Here is a 20936-nt window from a genome sequence, read left to right as displayed (position 1 = left end):
ATTGGTATGGAGAGTGTAAAGGTATGGTAGCTAAATTTACTGATGACACAAAGATAGCTAGGAAAGTAAGTTGTGGAGATAATATAAGGAGCCCACAAAGGGATATAGATAGGTTAATTGAGCGGGCAAAAATCTGGTAAATAGATTGCAGTATGGGAATGTGTGAAATTATAAATTTTGGCAGAAAGGATAAGAAAAAAACGTGGTTACAGAGCACTGAGATGCATAGAGATCTGGGTGTCCTAGTGCATGAATCACAGAAGGTTAGTATGTAGGCACAGCAAGTAATCTGGAAAGGTGATAGAATGTAATGGTTTATTGTGACGGGAATTTAAAGCAAGGGCAGGGAGGTTATTCCTCAGTTATACAGGGAATTGGTGAGACCACATCTGGAATACTGAGTACAGTACTATCACCATATTTCAGGAAGGATGGCAATGCATTGGAAGCAGTTCAGAGAAGGTTTACTAGTCTTAACACTTGGAATGAAAGGATTGCCTTATGAGGAAAGGCTAGACAGACTATGCCTTTGGAGTTTTGGAGAGTCAGAGGTGACTTAATTGAGAAATAGGAGATGCCAAGAGGACTTTACTGACTAGATATTGAAAAGATGTTTTCTTTTATGGAAGAATCTATAATTAAGAGTCATAGTTCAAAAACAAGGGGTTGCCCATTTAAAACAGAGATGAGGATACTTTTTTTCTCTGAGGGTTGAGAGTCTTTGGAATTCCCTTCCTCAAGGCAATGGAGGCAGAATCTTTAAATATTTTAAAGGCAGAGGTAGATAGATCCTTGATAAGCAAGGGAGCGAAAGGTTATTGTAGGTGGGTGAGAATGTGGAGTAATCAGATTTAACCATGATTTTATTGAATGGCGGAGGAGTCTTTAGGGGCTGAGTGACCTACTTTTGTTGCTCACAGTGGTTAGCACTGCTGCCTCACAGCACCAGGAACCCAGGTTCGATTCCACCCTCGGGTGACTGTCTATGTGGAGTTTGCACATTCTCCCCGGGTGGGTTTCCTCCGGGTGCTCCGGTTTCCTCCCACAGTCCAAAGATCCACCAGGTTAGGTGGATTGGCCATGCTAAATTGCCGCATGGTGTCTAGGCATGTGGAGGCTAGGTGGGTTAACTGTGCTGAAATGCAAGGTTATGGGATAGGATGGGATACTCTTTGGAGGGTCAGTGCAGACTCACTAGAGGCCATTTGGCCCATCTGCAATGTAGGGATTCTATGATCCTCCTTTCTTATTTTCATATGGTAGCAAATTGAGGTAAAATGGAATGAAGAATGTAAAATAATCGCACTATCGTGAGACAAAAAATTTGCAATGTGAGTTCAAGGGATGGAAGCTGACATGTCTCTGTTGACCTGCATCCTAGGGCCATAAAAAGAAAAGTAGTTGCAGCAACAATGAGAGCATTGGTTATAATTTTCCAAAATCCTCTAGATTCTGGAATGATCCCAGCACAGTGAAAAACCACAAATTACACCTCGATCCAAGAAAGGAGAACAAAAAGTAAGAAATGATAGGCCAGTTATCCCAACATCTGTCATTGGGAAATTCACTGCAAAGATGTTCCAGAATCAAAGGAGGACAATTGGTCCATTAAGTCTGCATCAGCTCTCCAGATGAGCAATTTACTTAATGCCATTCACCTGCATTCTCCCCATAATAGCTATTCCATTCAGATAGCAATCTTGTAAAAGCCTCAATTGATCCTAACTTCACCTCACAACCAGTGCATTTCAGACCTTAATTACTTACTGCGAGCAAAAAATATTCTTGTGCTGTTTTTGCCTCGTTTACCTTAATTTGTGCCTCCTCGCTCTTGATCTTTCTTGAACAAGATCAGCTTCTAAATACAATTTTTTTCCAATCAAATCTCCTCTTACCCTTTTCTTTGATAGTGTGAGAAAGCTTTACTTCTCCAATCTATCTGCACAACTGAAAATTCCAGCTCCCTGGGAAATTTCTCATAAACGTTTTCTGTACTCTCTCCAAATTCAATCATATCTTTGTATCACCAAGAACAGGACTCAGTACTCAAGCTGAGGCTGGACTAGTGTTCTATATGGGTTTGACATAATTCGTTTGCTTTTGTAGTATGAAGCCCCTGTTAAAGCCTGGGATGATGGAAACTACAATAAGAATGTTGTTGCAGGACATTAAGGAAATGGTGCTGCAATCAAGCAGAGACAATGTGTTTTTTATGGAAGGGAAATCACTCAGTGACAAATTTATTTGAGTCCTTCAAGGATTAACCGGGCTGGTAGAGGGGAACTAATAGCTGTAAAGTCTTTGGATTTCCTAAAAGGTATTTAATATTGTACCGCATGAACAGTTACTACATCAGATGTTAGGGGGTGATCATTAGCATGGAAACAGAGTTGCGAAAAATGGGATGTTTTTAGGTTGGGCTATCCCTAACTAGTGGTGTGCCACTGGGCTCAGTCCTAGCGCCTTATCTATTTACAATCTATCAATGACTTGGATGAAGAGACCTGGTGTATTTAGCCGAGTTCAGAAGGACAAAAAGAGGGTATGGGGCATACACAAAGTTTGAATGAATGGATAAAAATTTGGCAGAGGGACCATTGTGTGCATGTCCACCAATCCCTTTAGGTGTCAGGACAGGTAGATAGTAGTTAAGAAAGCATATGGGATACTTGCCTTTATCAGCTGAGGCACAGAGTCTAAGAACAAGACAATGATGCTGGAATTGTATAAAATGGTGCTTAGGCCGCAAGTAGAGAATTGCATGTGGTTCTGGAATCCATGTTATTACAAGGGATTTGATTGTATTGGGGAAGGTAAAGAGGAAATTTACCAGGATATTATATCGGTTAGTGAGTTTTAATTATGAAGAGAGATTAGATAAGCTGGGGTTATTTCTTAGGAGCAGAAGAGACTGAGGAGGGGGTCATAATTGAGATATACAAAACTATAGAGTGCTGGAAAATTACATTAGAATAGTTGGGTGCTTATTTTCAATGGTATAGACTTGTTAAGCCAAAGGGCCCTTTTCTGTGCTGTAGACCTGTATGACTGTATGGTGTATATGTGGGGAAAATGAGATTTCCCACTTTATTGAAAAGAATAGAAAAGAAAAATATTATTTAATTGGAGAGAGACTGCAAAATGCTGCAGTATAGAGGATTTTGGGTGTTCAGGGTATACATATACAAGTAGTTCTGCGATAACGTATGTTTCATTAATGTGATTGATGAATAGTGAACGCTGTTTGGATAACACAAACTTTCTGCTGTATAGGTGTAATGATTTTCTATAGCACTTCCTATACTGTGCAATTTTCTGTGGCGATTTTCTATAGCGTGAGATCACGCAAGAACACAACTATTGCGTTATAGGAGAACTACCTGTAGCAAGTAGATACAATGTTGGCCTTCCATGCAAGATGGATGCACAGGGCAGAGTTGTTGCACCAGTTCAGCACATGGTTGAGGCTGCACATAGTTTCTGCAGATTTGGCCTCCTTACTTAAGAAGGTATTGAAGGCTATTCAGAGAGTGTTCACGAGATTGACTCCTGTGGTGGAAGAGTTATCTATAACGACTAGTTGAATAGGTTGGACTTGTGCTCATTGGAGTTTACAAGATTGAGATGTGGTTTTACTGAAACATATAAAATTCTGTGGGGCATGTTGTGAGGATATTTCCCTTTATGTGGAAATCTAGAACTAGAGGGCACGGTTTATTAATAAGGGATCTCCCAGTTAAGTGGAGATTAGTAGGAAGTTCTTTGCTCAAAAGGTTAATAATCTTTGGAATTCTGTACCTCATAGAAGTCCAAGGCTAGATTAGATTTCTTTATCGATAAGAGGTTTGAATGTTGTGCAGGTGGGCAGGAAAGTGGAGTTAAAGCCATAATCGCATCAGCTGTGATCTTTATTTATTTAATAATGGAGTAAACCTCAAGGGGCCAAAATGCATACTTCCGCTCCTATTTCTAATGTTCTTATGGTCCACCTGGGCTCAAATATATATTTGCATCTTCATAGGCATGGAAGACCTGAATTTGTTTCTATTCTCTCATGGGATGTGGGTGTCACTGACTGGGCCAGCATTTATTGCCTGTCTCCAGCTGCCCTTGAGAAAGTGGTGGTGAGCTGCTGCCTTGAACCACTGCAGTCCATGGACTGTAAGTATATCCACAATGTCTTAGGGAGGGAATGCTAGGAAAGTTAGTCTGATGATATCGATAGTTCTGCTAATCCCTGCAGCAATGTTTCTCAAACTTCTTCCCCCACTATGCCCCATCTTTAAAGTTTAATAATTGTCATGATCCTCGGTGAGAACTAGGGGGTTCAGAGAGTGCAACTATAACTCTTTGAGCTCCATGGCATCTTTTCTGCCTCTTCGGAGTACACAACGTCCAAATTCCAGCTTGCAGTCCCATTTGGAATTCCACCCCCACTTTGGGAAGCTGTGGCATTTAGAGAAAAATAGACTGTGGTAAGCCACATTAAACCGTGTGTGTAGCATGGTCTGATTTAAACGTAAGCCTTTGGATTCTGCATGCCTTTCGCGGGTCTTTCATCTTAGCTTTCTATATTTGTTATTTGGGATGGCACGGTGGCTCCGTGGTTAGCACTGCTGCCTCACAGTGCCAGGGACCTGGGTTCAATTCAACCTTCGGGCGACTGTCTGTGTGGAGTTGGCATGGCCAGTTGGGCGAGTTGGCCATGCTAAATTGCCCATAGTGTCCAGGGATGTGCGGGCCAAGTGGATTAGCCATGGGATATGTAGAGTTACAAGCAATAGGGTGGGGGCTGGGAAATGGGTCTGAATGGGTTGCTCTTTGGAGGGTCACTGTGGACTTGATGGGCCCAATGGCCTACTTCCCTGCTGTAGGGATTCCAAGATTTTATGATGATACTTGGAGGATGCATTAAATTATTGGTTGGGTATTAATAAATGTCTTTATTGTTGATTTCTTTGTATAAAAGGGCAGTACAGGAATAGAACAAGAACATTTCAGAATTTAAACAGTGTGTGAAAAGCTGAAGTAAAGGTTTTGCATCTGAATTCTTTTCTTTACACTGTAACTTTAGAACTTTTGTCAGTTACTCTTTTTTTGTCTTTCGTCTTTGCATTGGAATAGGGAATAGAACGAGCAATTTGAGTTCCAGTCTCTGTCAGTATTCTCCTACAACTGGGGTTGATGCATCCTTCAGTTTTTCCCATACTATGAATAGGCAGCTTGCTCCCCCTTGAGGCTGTACCCTGAAATATTTGCCCAGAGTTTCATCTGATCAGTTCCTTCCCAAAATTCCATTTCCTGGCAAAGCTGTGGCCTGGTAGTCAGACCAGATTCCTGAAATTGTTTTTAGTGAGTAAAAACATAACATTTGTGATTGAAGGAGGATAGATATGTTGGACTTTTGCTGAGGAAGAAGCACAAGAATAGTGATTTCTGAACATGGAAGATCTAGATATTTGTTAAGTCTTCAAGTTCTGAATTATATGGACCTATGTTCAGGACTCATGGTCTCAAGACTACGTTAGCTGCAAAGGAATATAACTACTGTCCAAGTTAGTAGCGGGAATTTGACACTGGCTCTCTGCCTGTCTATGAAGAGAAAAAAATATATTCTTCAATTGAAAATTAGGTGTGCAGAAAAAGAGAGTACAAAGCTTCACTGGTTTAGTTGTAAATGCAGTATGTTATAAGGGTATAGCACTAAACCATGTTGAGACCAAGTAAGATTCTAGTTTAATCCTTGACCTAATAAAAACTATTTTCTGGAGTAGAAAAGCATAACGATTGGTATCGATGACCTCAAGTTAAAGTGTGGAAACTTTGCTGTGTTTATTCTTTTTAGTTATTACACATTGGCCACTGCTCAGTGTATGTATGTACAAATGACAGGAGAGAACATGATTGAGCCTTGTCATAATGGGCCTCCAAATTGACTAGTGATAACAGTCCCCTCTTTTTTGTTTTTGTATAAGAATTGACTATTTGGGTGAGTAGCTACCAAAATATGAACAAGAGCAAAAAGCAGAGGGAAATGTGAAGCTAGGAAAAGTGGATTAAATTAATATTCAATGGCCAAACCTCCAAAAAGCATGAGAATGCCAAGAGATGGATTTGAGCTCATTTTTTTTTTTAAAACAACATTTGCACAATATTTCACAAGTATTTAAATAGGATTTTTGCTGCTCCTCTTGTTTTGCAGTTCGGCTTAGCGCTGATTCATCATACCACGTGATCCCCTCACTTCACACACTGCAATAGTGATCCAGTGACATCTGAGGTCAAGTGAAGTGTCAAACACGAGCTGTAATTGGGCTGGATGTTGCATTGTAACAAAAACTGGGTCAACTGTTTCAGTTTGATTTCCTTGCTCATTGATGTTATATTCTTTAGGTGTCAAGATTAAACGGACAGTGCTATTTCCCATCGTTCAACATTGCAACTCCTTATTACTATGCAGTGCAGCCATTTGGATTCTGCTTTGCCAAATGAACCGTCTTTCTTTGATCACTATGCTATGAAATGATCGCTCATGGGCAATGTAATTCATGTCACTTAGCTGTGCAGTAAATATTACTGTTCCTTGCCATTTACTCTATGTATTGTAATGTTTGTATTACTAATGAGCTTCTTGATATATCTGCTGAGGTGTCCCAAATGTTTATGGAACAAAGTATGGCCTATGTAAATGCAAACTATTGTAGAGGTTGTTTTTCTGGGAATGGGAATATTTTGCAAACTTAATTGCATAGCTAAATGAGCCCAGTTTTCCCATCTGGCAGGAATGTTCTCCATGCATAGTAATGTCTGCAATTGTGCTATGGAACTTGAATAAACAAATGTGTGGTGAGATTGCTCTTACTAAGATGGCCCTGGAGTTTTATAAGGGTTGGTGGCAGGATAATTAGAAACACACTTTTCCTCCTCAATATCTTTAACTATTGGAACACCATTGATCTCTTTGAAATATTCTCTGCTGTGCTTTCCAGTTTGCTGTCTAATTAGCACTGGGGACGCATGTAATTTTCGTGGTTTGAACTTACCAGGAAGCTTGACTATGATATTAATAATATTTTGTTTCTTATTGGTAGGTCACTTAATTGGTTCAAAATGAATATTTGTTATTTTAGCAAAAACAGTTTGTCGCTACAGTAATATCGGGTACTGTGACTGAAACATAAATAGAGTAAAACATACTTTGCTCTTTTGAATGGCTTCATTTTTAATAAAAATAAATGTGTTATGCTTTTTTTTCTTGATGTGAAAAATGCTTTTGTTTCCAAGCTTAGTTATTGTGTGAAGTAATCTATGGTCTAGCCTCTAAGGTGTGTGTTGTGTTGTGAATGATAAAAGGTTATCTACTAATCTACAGTCTGATCCTGCTATTAGAATCAACTGTCTCTTAGCTGTTTTCTAGCTCATAATTTTGTATTTTTGATGGTTTTCATGAGATTTTTGTTGTTGATGCAAAACTGAACATTTATGTAAAGTAAGTGTATTTTAAACCGTGTATTTACGTTCTTAGCAGCAAGACCGTAAGAACAGAAAGCTAATAGAGTCTACTGTGTGTAACAGAATTAGTGCAAGTTTATATAAATATCATAGTAGTTGAAATCTGTAAAGCAATAGAGCTTCCACTAATTATGAAAATATATTTAATTTTCAATCCGAAATCTTGAAATATGAAATAAATTTGTGCAGCCAGTTCAGATTTAGAAATAAATGCAGGTAAAATCTGTGTGAAAGCCTATTCATAACAATACTTAACTGGACGCTATCAATAAGTTATCTTAGAAATTTAAATTACTTTTCAGTTTCAAAAGTAAATTATTTTAAATAATCTGTTTCAAACTGTTTCACCTGCTTTATTTAAGGTAAAACTTTCAACATGGGACTGCAATACAATGCGTAATCATGCGCACTTAGTTTTTTTAATCTGAATTTCCCACTGACAATTTTAGCAAAGTTAACCTGTTTGTTAGTTCATTAGATTAGTAGTCTGCTAAAACAAAAGAGAAAGATGGCAAATGAATATGCACAAAATCTCTCACTGACTTGTTAAATATTCATATGCTATACTCTGTAGCATAATTTAAGATCTATATAATTTCTGTAAAATAGTTCCTTTTCCTTTTTAAAAGCAAATAAACAAAGTGAGAAGCAGGAAATTGCCAGCAGTTGAAGGGTTAAGCTGTGAAGGCAACGAAGGTAGTGGTGAATTCAGTGCTTCAAATACATCTGTATTTTAGAGTCACCTCGGGCAGTATATATTGCATTAAGCAATGGAACTTATTATAAGGAAAGCTTTTGTTCATAGTTTCTAGTAAAGAAGTGCAAATGTGAGTACAAAGAACACATGGTCTCAATGACCGCAGCCACTTACAGCATTGGGTTCAGTTGTGTCGAAAGGCTCTCACTCAAAATTTAATTAAATTTGAATATTTATTGGTTATGGAATGCAGAGTTTTTTTTAGCTATTTCTGCGAGTGTGGTATAAAAGAAAATATTTCACATTTTATTTTCATTCAATTATTTTGCAGAATTCTACCTTGACAATTGAAGAATTTCATTCCAAGCTTCAAGAAGCTACGAATTTCCCTCTTCGACCTTTTGTTATACCATTTCTAAAGGTATCTGCAGCATTTCCCATTTATATTATAACCTTTGAATTTATTGTTCCTGCTGTCCAATTTAACAGATTCTTGTAGGTTAAACTGTTCTATGAATGAAATATTACAATACTTTATCAAGTTAAAGTGTCCCACAGCACTTATCGCATTAAATTATCTTTTAAAGTGAGGAGAAGGATTTGTTTGCAAAATTGAAAGTAATGTCTAATAAAGGAAAATGTTGGAGGGATCCAGTTTATTCCAGGAGTCCAAACTGCATACCTAAATCTGTAGCTTATGTTCTGACACCGTTTCTGAATCTGTGAAATAATTTCATTCAACAGTCTGATTATTACCAAGGATTCCTATACTATTCTCACCTTATCCTTCAAAATATTGCTGGAATTTCCCCTGCTTTTGCCCAAAATTATAACATCAGGAGATGGGTGCACATAGCTGTTGTCATTAAAGCTCATAGGTATCAGCTGGAGAACATCTCCAACTAACCACAGGACTAAGCAGGCACTTAACAATAAATCACTGTCAAATTGTAAATAATAAAGTAAACTATTGCTTTTGAAATGTCTTCAATCAAAGTCTGACTTGTTGGATATGTAGTTTCATATGTGCATAGTTTCTTAGTAAACTGACATTCCTTTCTAAGAACTGGCACATGGACCAAAATGGACCAATTGGGATTTGCTTGTGCTGCAGTCAAACATTTTAAAATGTGAACATCTTTTTGAAAGCTTAAGGGTGTTTTAATTTTTTTTAATAAAAAACACATAATTGTAGTGTGTTTCTGGCCAAGCAACTTTAAGTGCTGTGTTTGAATTGCATCATGCGAATGCCATTTCCTTTGTGAATATTACTGACTTTTTCATCGTGAAAACAGCTCCCTTTAGGGTCAGGTTAGCGGTGAAAAAAATCCAAAAAAGCATACAAGGACACTTCCAGAATCTTCCCTCACTGCTGTACACCATATGGTTACCATATCATTTCATGGGGATCACTGGAATCAAAGATGCAACTTTTTTTTTCTAATTTTAGTGCCTTTCCTCAAAGGAGACATTAATGACAAAAACCATATGGTTGTGGGAACGCAGACCTTAATAACCGCATTCAATCCCAGCTGTAACAATATGCATTAAAGTCTTGTTTTCATTAGGCTAATGTAAGCCACAGACTCTCGATTCTATTTCATGTTATGGAGAATCATTTACAGGAAAGATATTAGACACCATTATAATTACTTTCTCTGGTTCTGGGATTCGACCCTCCCCCATTGCTTTCTTTTGTCACTTCTTTTAGTTTGGTATAGTGTTTAAATGCAATTAACTCTTTTTGGGCACTGAAGTTCAATGGTGGTTTCATTTTTTTAAATCATCTGCAAATTGATTTTAACTGTGAATTTAAAATAGTGCATCCGATAAATGTATCAGATTCACAGAATTCGTTCCAGGCATTTTGACATAACTAAGTTGATTGAATGTGTACAGTATTCTCTCCTAAGTAACTCTTAGAATACCAATGCATGCACTTGTGTGAAAGCTGGCAGAATTTCTATTTATAAATTAGGGTAAAGGTAGTATGGGAATCCATTCCTTATTTCCTGTGGAGCACCTGCAGATTTCATGTGTTCCTGAAACTAACCGAATTAACCAAAAGCAGAGTGTGCAGTTTTAATGTCCTACTTGATCCACCATTGGGCTTCAATCCCATAGCAGTTACTTCAGTAATACTGCTTGCATTTGCTCAATTGCGCATAGCCATCCAACTCTTTTTTTCCATTACAGCGAGATTTGAACTATACCCTCAATTAACTCCACCTGTCCAGTAATGATGCTTGCAATATGTTTTGTACTAGGCCTTGCTTGTCCATCCTCATGAGAAACAAGAAACATGAGAGTAAAATTTTAGAGCCGAAATGTAGGTTAGGGTATGTGACATCAGTAGGTGTTTGCTTTATAAATTCATTGAGTATTAGAGCCAAATTGAATGATTAAAGGCACAAACCCAACTTGGCAGGTATAGTGTTGCAGCCATTACTCCAACCTGGCTACCAGGCAGGCAGACCCAGAGCCGTAACATACCACAATTTTGAGGTCTACAGGAAAGATGGAATATATGGTGGTGGGGGAGGAACATTCTTGTGGATTAAGGTTTAAATCTCTTCGACAGTAGGACTGGATATCCTAAGAAGTTACCAGGCAGTGGAGATTTTATGGACCAGGTGATGAAATGGAAACGGATCAAAGACTTATAGGAGTTGTGTAAAGAGTCTCTGACAGCAATTGTGATATGGCAGATCAGGACTTCTTGCATTTGGGATTCTGGATCCCAAAAGGGTTTGTGTGTCAAAGTTTGGGATCACAAGATCTGAGACAGTAATGTCTACCATGCAGTTCGTATCAAGTTGTAATGGATGTGCTCCTGCTCTAACAGGCTAACATGCTTTCAGTTCTCACTGATACTTCAGGACAATTTTCAAATGTCTAAATGGGGAAGATGTTTGAGGAGCATTTTGGTAGATTGTATAACTGCAGGGATTGAACAAGCATGCGGTAGAAACAGAAGGGTTACCAATGGGGTCTGAACTTTTATATGGATTAGTATAAACAAGCCAGCCCATGTTAGAAAGATGGTGGATGTTTGAGTGTCCACTGCAATTTTCTGAAACAGGATTTCCTGCAACAATGAGGACTTGCCACTTTAGTTAAATTAATGAATAGTTAGTTAGCAACTTAATGCAAATATTTATTCAGTTGCAGTCATAACATCATTGAGTGTAATATAATGTTTGAGGAGATAAACTTGAAACTGCTGCCAAGATTCCAGATTTGAGCATGGCAGACTTTGGAGCAATATAGAGAAAATCCACAGAAAGCATGGGAGAAGACCTATTAGTGATGTCACAAAAAAAATTCAATGTAATATAGAAACAGTTTTTATATTGGTAAGCAATAAGAACTTTATTTGCTAGAAAAGGTATTATGGAGAATTAAAGATATAAAAGACAACACAAAATAGAAGAAAAGAAAGTTAAAAGAAAGCATCAGCTCCATGTGAATGGCAAATATAACAATAATAGCAAAAGGTTAAAAAAAAGGTGAGATGTTCAAAATGGGAATACTAAAAGAATATGGGGTAAAAAGCCAACTTTTAACAATTACATTTGCAAAAAGAGCATGATCAGAAGCAGCATGGGTTTCTTAACATGGTGACAATGTCATTGAAAAGAAGGAAACTGGGCATTTTGAATGGTTATTTTGCATGAGTTTTCATTGTGTACTGGAAGAGTTCAGCATGCTAGGCATCAAAGGATATTAACATTGAATCAGCATCAGGAACTCACTTAAATTAACAAAAGCCAAATAACAATAATTAAGGAAATAATGAACCAAAGAATGACAAATCTCCATCACCAGATGTTTTCCATCCTACGGTTTTTAAAGGAAGTGGGTGAGAGCATTATAAATTCCTTAACTATAATTTTCCAAAATTCTCTTTATTAGGGAATCGGACTTTTATAAATTGGAAAATTGCACAGGCTGCTCCGCAGTTTAAGAAAGGTGATAGGTGAGTTATAGAGCAGTTAATATTCTATCTGTTGTTGGAAAATTACTGCTCTATAATTATTAGTATGGTGACTGAACATCTTGAAGACTTTCAGCTGGTTAGAGAGAGCCAGAATCCATTTGTAAATGATAGGTCAATCCTAATGAATCATTCTTTTTGGGAGAAGTAACTAAAGTAATGGTTGATATTTAGTTGCAGAAAGCATATGATAAAGTCCCTCTTAAGAGAGCTTGACTAATGTTGAATCTCATAGAATAGGAGACAAATTATTCATCCGGGTGAACAGCATGAAAGAGGTTGGGATGATGCCTGGATGCTCTAATTGTAAAGAAATAAATGGCGCTGTTTCACAAAAATCTGTCTTAGAACTTCAGCAATTGACTTTTTATTTCTTTATTATCTAGGTGATGGGATAGCAAGTCACACATCCAGATTGGCTAAGACTTATAGATTGCCAGCCTTGCAATGGATATATAAGATTAAATTGAGAGTTTAAATGACTGGGCAAACTGGAAAATTTCAATATAGACAAATGTGAGAGCACACACTTCAGATGTAAAAAGGTGTAGAACAGAGTACTGAAATGGTGACAAGCTAGAAGCAGTGGATTCACAAAATTGTTATGGTGCAGCATGAAGCTATTTGGCCAGTTGCATCTGCACTGGCTCTCTAAATAACTACTGTGGCTCAGTACTATTCTCCTGCCTTTTCTCTATAGCCCTGGCTATTGTTTCTATTTAAATAATCATCTAATGCACTCTTGCCCTAATTGAATCTGCCTCCATCATACGTCCAGGCAGTGTATTCCATTCCCAACAATTTGCTATATGGAAATTTTTTGTTTTCTCACGTTGCACTTGATTCTTTTGCTAATCACTTTCTGTCTTTTTCAATTTTCTTGATCCTTTTATGAGATGGAGCAGTTTCTCCCTATCTGTTCCTTCCAGCATATGATGATTTTGAAAACTTCTTTCAGATCTCCTCTTCGCTGCCTTTTCTGCAAGGAAAACAATCCCAACTTCTATAATCTATCTTCATAAATGTTTTTCATCCCTGGAACCATTTTCAGCATAATCTGGTTTTTGTTGTATATGCTTCCCCTGTTAATAGTCAACAGTTAATACAGTTAGTGCTCTATTTAACCTGCCATCTTTAGTGACATGCATTCATACAGAGCCATGCTGCTCTGATTTTGGTCATTGTTTAGGGTAATTCCCTTTATTTGATTCTTCACCTTTTCTGCCAAAATGTACACCTTACACTTCTCTGCATCATACTTCATTTGCCATCTATCTGATCTCTCTGCCAATTTGTTGATGTTCTTTTTGAAGTTCTACATTATCCTTATCACTAGTTACAATTCTCCCAAGTTTTGTGTCATTCATACACTTTGAAATTGTTCCTTTCACACCAAGATCCAGCATTGGCCCATAACCTTGCATGCCTTGGCATCATAAGTGTATATCTAAATCCTTCTTAAAGGTTATGAGAATTTCTGCCTCTACAACTCTTACAGGCAACGAGTTCCTGATTCCCACCACCCTCTAGGTGGAAAAAATTTTTCTTCACACCCCCTCTAAACCTTCTGCCTGGCCCTTAAATCTATGCCCCTTTGTTATGGTCACTCCATCAAGGGGAAAAGTTTCTTCCTGTCTACACTACCTGTGCTCCTCATAATTTTATACATCTCAATCATTTCCCCTCTCAACCTCCTCTGTTCAAGGAAGACAATCTTAGCCTGTCCAATCTTTCTTGATAACTGAAACTCTCCAGCCCAGGCAACATCCTGGTAAATCTCCTCTGCACACCACCACCACCACCACCTCACCCCACCACCCCCCACCCCGTCCAGTGCTATAATATACCTGCTATAATTCCAGAACTACAGGCAATACTCTAGCCGTGGCCAAAACAACATTCCATACAGCTCCAACATAATCTCCTTGATCTTAAACTCAGTACATCAGCTATAAAGGCAAGTATACCGGATGCTTCCTTAACGGCTTTATGCAACTGCCCTGATATCTTAAGAGACTGATGTATGTGCGCATCACAGCTCTTCCTATTTAACCCACATTTTTCCTTGTGACTACTAATTGTATCCCCAGTTATTGTTTCGAGTAACTTCCCTGAGATTCAAGTTAAGCTGACTGGGCTGTAATTCCTGGGCTTATCCTTATGACCTTTTTGAACAAGGATATTATATTTGCAATTCCCCAGTCCTCTGGCCCCTCCTCAGAATTTAGCGAAGATTGAAAGACTATCATCGGTTACTCTGCGTCTTCCACTCTCACTGCCTTTAGCATCCTTGAATGCATTTTGTGCAATTCCAGTGTCTTATCAACTTTAAGTATCTCCTTTATCAATATTAATCCCTTCAGGTGACTGAGTTGCCTCCTTGGTCACCATGGCCTGGGCATGTTAGTTAATGGTTCTTTTTTCATAATCCCATTTTGCTAATCTTAATTTCGTTTTCACCTGATTACTGAATCCTCTCTATTCAGCTTCTCTCTCTCTCCTCCCCGCCCATCTCCCCTTTTTCTTCCAAAGAGCTCTGAATTTGTTTGCCCTACCTTTTCCCTTTTGAAGGAATAAGCACCAACTGTGCCCAAACCATCTCTTTTGAAGGCATCCCATTGTTCACCCACAGGTTTTCCTGATCCTTTGGTTCCAGTCTATCCAGCCCAGCTCCATTCCTGCCCCATTGCAATCAGCTTTCTCCCAGTTAACTGTTCTTACTCTGGGTTGTCCTTTGTCCTTTTCCACTGCCATCCTAAACATCGTGAGACAATATCATGCATTAAAATGTCAAGAAGAGACACAGAAAATAGTCAAAAAGCTTATGAAATATTGGCCTCTACGTAGCTCCAGTACTAGAATACAAGAAGCTGGAAGTAGTGCTTCAGCTATGTAAAACCGTTGTTAGCCCACATCTGGAATACTGTGAGCACTTCTGTAGCTAGGCCACTTGGGAAAAATTCTACAGGCTACTTTACAACGATATGAAAGAGTAGAAAAGATCTTTATTTGAAGGCAAGGGTGATAGGTGACCAGGAGTAACATTCTAACATTCACACCACACAAGTGCTCACAGAACCAGATCTGGGAAAGATGGATTGACCTCAGATCAAATGCATTGTAGATCAAGCCAAATAATACTTGGAGTTCAAGGATTCAATTATGAGAAGAGATTGTACCAAGTAAAGTTGCGTCCCCTGGAATTTAGAAAATAAAGAATTGATTTCACTTTTTTAAGGTATTGAAGGGAATGAATAGGGTTGGTAACAGTGGGACTATTTTTGTTGATTGGACTCTTAAGGTGTAGGTGGCAAAATAAAATAAAATTGTAGCCAGATGTCTTAAGAGTGAATTTGGAAACAAAAATTGCATGCAAAGAGTGGGAAAATTTGGAACTCTGCTCCATAAATGCCATTGGAGCCTAGATCAATTATGGAATTTAGAAGCCAGTTTGACAGATTTTGTTAACCAAATATATTAAGGAATGTGAGGCAAAGGAAAATATGTGGATTTATATCTTATATTTGACATGATCACATTGAACAACAAAGCAGGCTCAAAGGGCTAACTGGTTTAATTTAGTTCTATATTCCTCTGCATTTATGTAGCACCTTTTGTAACTTTGGGTTGTCCAGTGTGTTTATGACATCTAATTGCTGTTTCTGTTTAGGAAATACAGAAGTTGATTTTCATACAGCAAGGTCCCACAAGCAAAAAGAAGATGATAATCAGAAAATCTGTTGAGATGTTCATTTTAAAAACTAAATTTTAGCTAGGCCTTTTGGGAACATTTCTACAGGCAATTTTACATCTAATGACAGAGTAGAAAAGATCTCTATTTGAGAGCAAGGGTGATAAGTGAACAGGAGTAACATTCTAAAATTCATACCACACAAGTGCCATCAGAGACCATCTCCCACAAGCAGGAATCTAACTATTGCTCCTTGATGTTCAACAACATTACAATTGTTGACTTCCCTACTACAAACTTTCTGGTGGTTACCATTGACCAGCAACTGAACTGGACTAGTCCTATAAATACTGTGGCTACAAGAATAGCTCAGGCTAGGAATTCTGTGGTGAGTAACTCGCCTCTTGTCTTCCCCCAATGCTGGACCACTTTTTTTTTTGAGTCGGATGAGTGGTGGAATGCTCTCAGTTTGCTTGGATGAGTCGAGCTCTAATAATACTCAAGAACCTTGACACCATTCAGGACAAAGCAGTCCACTTGATTAGCACTTCATGCAGTTTAATTCACTCCCTTCACTAGCGACACGCAGTGGCAACAAGGTATATGATCTATTGCATGCACTGAAGTCACTCAACAAGCCTCTTTTTCGGCGTCTTCCAAACCTGTGACCTCTCTCATATGGAAGGACAAGGTTGGTAGACGCATGGCATCACCATCCCCTGCAAGAGCCCCTCCAACACACAAACCTTACTAACTTGGAACTATGTCACCGTTCCTTCACTGCCACTGGGCCAAAATCCTGGAGCCCCCTTCCTAACAGCACTGTTAGTGTTCATATATCTCAAGCACTGCAGCAATTTGTGAAGGCAGTTCAGCACCAGCTACTCTGAGGCAATAAGGGATGATGAATAAAAGCTTGCCTAGCCAGTGATCTCCACATTCGTGAATATTAGTTTTTATAAAAACTAACACTCAAATTAAGAAATGGGTGGCAGAGCATTTGATGACCATAAGTTTTCACAGGAAGCCAGCCAGGGTGCACTGTAATAATTAGGTCAATGAGTAACTGAGGGACAAAGGGTTTCAACAGCGATTACTTACTGCTGGAATTCTGGAAATGCATCATTATGTTTGTCATTGACTTGTACACATATATTTATAAAATATTTCAGCGGTTTAACACATTACTTTTATTAATTTTGAATGGCTTTCCTTTTAGAAATGTTGTTACTTCTCAAAGATTTTTGTGACGTTTGCAATGTTTTTGGAATGGCAAGAATCTGTTTTTCTGGTTGAAAATTATGCTTTTCTGGCAAGATGATATCATCAATCTTCATTTCAGAATTATGCAATTAATTCCCCTGAGCTTTTTCTTTCATTTTGTGTTTGTTGACTGTTTTCTTCTGTCCCTTCTCACCATCTCCTGAAAATATTGCGACCTGCTGGGAGTATAATTGCCTGGGTACCATTCCCTAGACAGGGCATGGTGGAAACTCTTGATCGTAGAGCTTTGCAGACTATCTCAATTCCAAGCTTACATCTGGGGTCTTGCATCGTAATGATTTTCCTCCTCCCCACGCCAGTGATATTCAGCAGTTGTACAGTTCCAAGGGCTCCAGTCAGTCCAAAGTTAATCACAGTTTAGAAAAGTTCTTGTTCAGTCAGTTTTATTTCAGTTATCCAGGAAGATCTACCTTCTCCCTCTTTGCAATGTTTAATTATTACTTTAATTAATCCAGCAGCTCTGTCTTCACTGCATGTCCATTCCTTTCTCTGTAGTATGAGGCCTATTTTTTCCGATGAAGTTTTCCTACGCTCAGCAATTTATTTTGAAGTTGTTCTGCGCTTGCCTTTCTGTATTCTGCACAATCATCTATGAAATCAGGTTCAGACAGTTCCATCGAGGTTGAAAAGCTTAAATCTTTTAAATATTTTCTCAGCCTTTTGACATCTGGAAGTCAGTTATGTAACTCTTTACCTTCTAAAGTCCTCGAACAGTGCCTCAGTGAACAGAATTGATGCGATCTAACTAGAGGGCCACATTGTTACCAAAGAACTTTCTTTGACCTATAGATTGCTGCTTTAGCTTAGTTTAGCATCACATTGACTTTGAATGTTGCTCTGCTTTAATCTGATAAGCATCTTATCCTTGGAAAAACTGTATTTTAACTTCATCATTGAATATTTTATCCCAATCTGTGGAGTATACATGTTGCAAATTTTTCTTTGTGTTCATCATTTTTCATTTGTCTGCATTCAAATTAATTTGTGAACGTTCAACTTACTTATTATAAATTTTTGTTAAATGCTGTTTACAATTTCAGAGCTACCTCCATTCCCCCTATTCTTACATATTACCTACGTGTTTGATCAATCAAAGTCAATGATCTAAATTAAAACAGTGATCCCACTGGGGTTGACCACTTAATTTATATCACTCTACCCTGACCTAACTCCTCAAATAAATATCTAAAGATTTTGTTTCAAATCTTGGACAAATTTATTGTCTGTATCAATTCTCAATTTTAAACCCTGAAATGTTGGAACTTAAGTAATGGTCTTTTGTCTGGAAATTTTGTTAACCATCTCTTGGAATTTTATAAGTGATATATGTCTTGCCACAGTCTCTTCACTTCCTCAATGCAGCTTTAATTCTCTTCAGTTCTTGTGGTGATGTGTTTGTGCAGTGGTGTTAAATAGAGAGTTTCAAGGTAGTAACCTCTCAGTGAAGAAAAAATTGTGATAAATTTCCAAGTCTGAATTGTACCAGGCTTGAAAATAATGTTTTTTAGCATTAGTACACTTGACCACTCTACTGCCAAGCAGAATGAGTTTGCTAGGTCCTGTTGAAGTAAGCTTAGTGAATTTTGTTCATTGTGTAAAGAGTATATATGACACCCATTGTGTGTTTTGAGTGTGGAGAGGTGGAGATTGAGCTCCATGGGCTAGAATGCTAAGCAAGGGCTGACTCTATGTTAAATAATATTGAAGTTTTCAAGTATTGTTGTGACAGCTCACAGCAGGCAAGAGGTATTACATCCAGTACTTGAAATTTCATCATAATTCTGATTGGTGTAGAAAGTGATCTACCAGTAAATATCCAGCAACTGTTATCCATTTTTAGGGAAGCTATTGCTTTGACTGGTCAATCCAATTAAGGCAGTGGCCAATAGTGAACCAAGAGGATGTTTATGGTGAGCAATTTGGTTATGATGGTATTGTAGGTAACTGAGGTGATTGATAGCATACAAGTGCTAGGCAATGATAACTGATGTTGCTTGCCACAAGGAACAATGCAAAGACACTACTTAGTTCAATGCAAACTTGTCAAAATTAAGGGCACTGTCTTGAGTCATTTTCTAGGGCCACAGTGACCACCTTAGTAAATGTGTATCAGGCATGACTCCAGCTGCAGAGGATGTTAGTCTGGTATCTCCTTGCATTGAACTATTGTGTCTATGGCTATTTCGTGCTTAAGTGTGAGGCTTGCTGCCCAGAGCCTCAGGTGGAATTCAAATTCAATGTGATTGTACCTATGTTTTATGGGGGCATGTGTAATATTAACTGATCGAATTGAGTGAGTGTGATCATGGCAGTCTGCTGCAAGACTTATTTTTAAGACAGCTCTTAATCTGAGACCTAAAGGTGTTAAGAAATCTGCATGGTCGCCTGAACTGCCATTACTGACTGACTTGGTTCTTAGATAGTAGGAACTGCAGATGCTGGAGAACCTGAGATAACAAGGTGTAGAGCTGGATGAACACAGCAGGCCAGGCAGCATCAGAGGAGCAGGAAAGCTGACGTTTCGGGTCTGGACCCTTCTTCAGACCCTTCTTGGTTCTTGTTTTGATCCAATGTCTTGGTCATTTCCAGTCAGGCAATTTGATATTCCCATTATTTGTCCTATATCTATTTGCATGTGGAGATGTATGTATATACAAATGTGAAACCTTTGTTTTTTCAAACTAGCAGGGATTATGCTATCTTCCTTTTGTGTTGTAAATCTTTTGATTTTATGTGTTTCAATTAAATTTGTACTTGGAGTGCATGGATTGATTGGCGATAAACATAAGGTAATATTTTCCCCTGTTCTGCCAGTTCTAACAACATCTTACCAGCACCATTACCGTGACAACCAATTTGGCTGTTCCAGATCTAGTTGAACAATTGCTTCTATGCTGCATTTTACTACAGGAGTGACCCTGCCATTTTCCATAAATTGTGTATGCAGAGCTCTAGTGTGGAATTACAGACAAATGGAACACATACCTGACAGCATGATGCTACAGCAATCCATGCTGATGAGCGTCCCAGAACAGAGGGGAAAAAAAAACCCTGGGTGAAAACATAGCTTGCAAAGGCTCAAAATAAGTCATTATATTGTCAGGCCACTTTAGTTGTTTGCTTATTCATTCAACTCAAAGGTCCTCTCAGTTCTCCCACATGGCCGTGCTGACCGTGGTATTGTTTTTTGTGTCGTTCTTTCTTGCAGGCCAACCTGCCCCTGCTGCAGAGGGAGCTACTTCACTGCGCACGCTTGGCCAAGCAGAACCCAGCACAGTACCTCGCACAGCATGAGCAGCTGCTGCTGGATGCCAGCACCACCTCACCCGTAGACTCCTCCGAGCTGCTGCTTGATGTTAATGAAAATGGGAAAAGGCGAACTCCAGACAGGTGAGACAAATGGCAGCAATTTATCAACAGAATGGTTTCCTTTAGAGCTGAAATTTGTCTGTGCAGATGCATCATTGGGGCAAAAAAAAGTATGCGGGTGAATGCTGACTTGTGCTTTTTTTTTGTGTCTTAAATTGCAACATTTTGCTTTCAGCCGTGGAGTTTTGGACTCAGGAAGTGTTCTTTTTTTACTACTTTTGAGTTAATTAATGCACCCATGGTACTGTACTTAATCCTGTTTCTAAACATTTTATGATGATGAGAGGTGCAACTTGGAAAATGCTGGTTTAAGGAAAACAGCTGACAGTTTTGCTGCTTTTCTTCCTGCATATGTTCAGTTATGGATGGGTGCTTGCAGCAAGGTT

General features: G+C 38.5%; 1 protein-coding gene across 10 annotated transcripts in view; it reads left to right on the top strand.

Moving 5' to 3' along the window:
* runx1t1 (RUNX1 partner transcriptional co-repressor 1) overlaps window positions 1-20936 on the top strand; it is a 117834-nt gene that overhangs the window by 46846 nt on the left and 50052 nt on the right. For all 10 annotated transcript variants that reach the window (XM_048595515.1, XM_048595517.1, XM_048595518.1 and 7 more), the window contains exons 4-5: window positions 8541-8630; window positions 20390-20571. In XM_048595515.1, the coding sequence (XP_048451472.1) occupies window positions 8541-8630; window positions 20390-20571 (272 nt within the window). The remainder of the gene's footprint in view (window positions 1-8540; window positions 8631-20389; window positions 20572-20936) is intronic.

Source organism: Rhincodon typus, chromosome 4 (assembly GCF_021869965.1).
Source record: "Rhincodon typus isolate 14 chromosome 4, sRhiTyp1.1, whole genome shotgun sequence".
In the NCBI taxonomy this organism is placed as follows: Eukaryota; Metazoa; Chordata; class Chondrichthyes; order Orectolobiformes; family Rhincodontidae; genus Rhincodon; species Rhincodon typus.
This window is presented reverse-complemented; position numbering and strand designations above follow the sequence as displayed.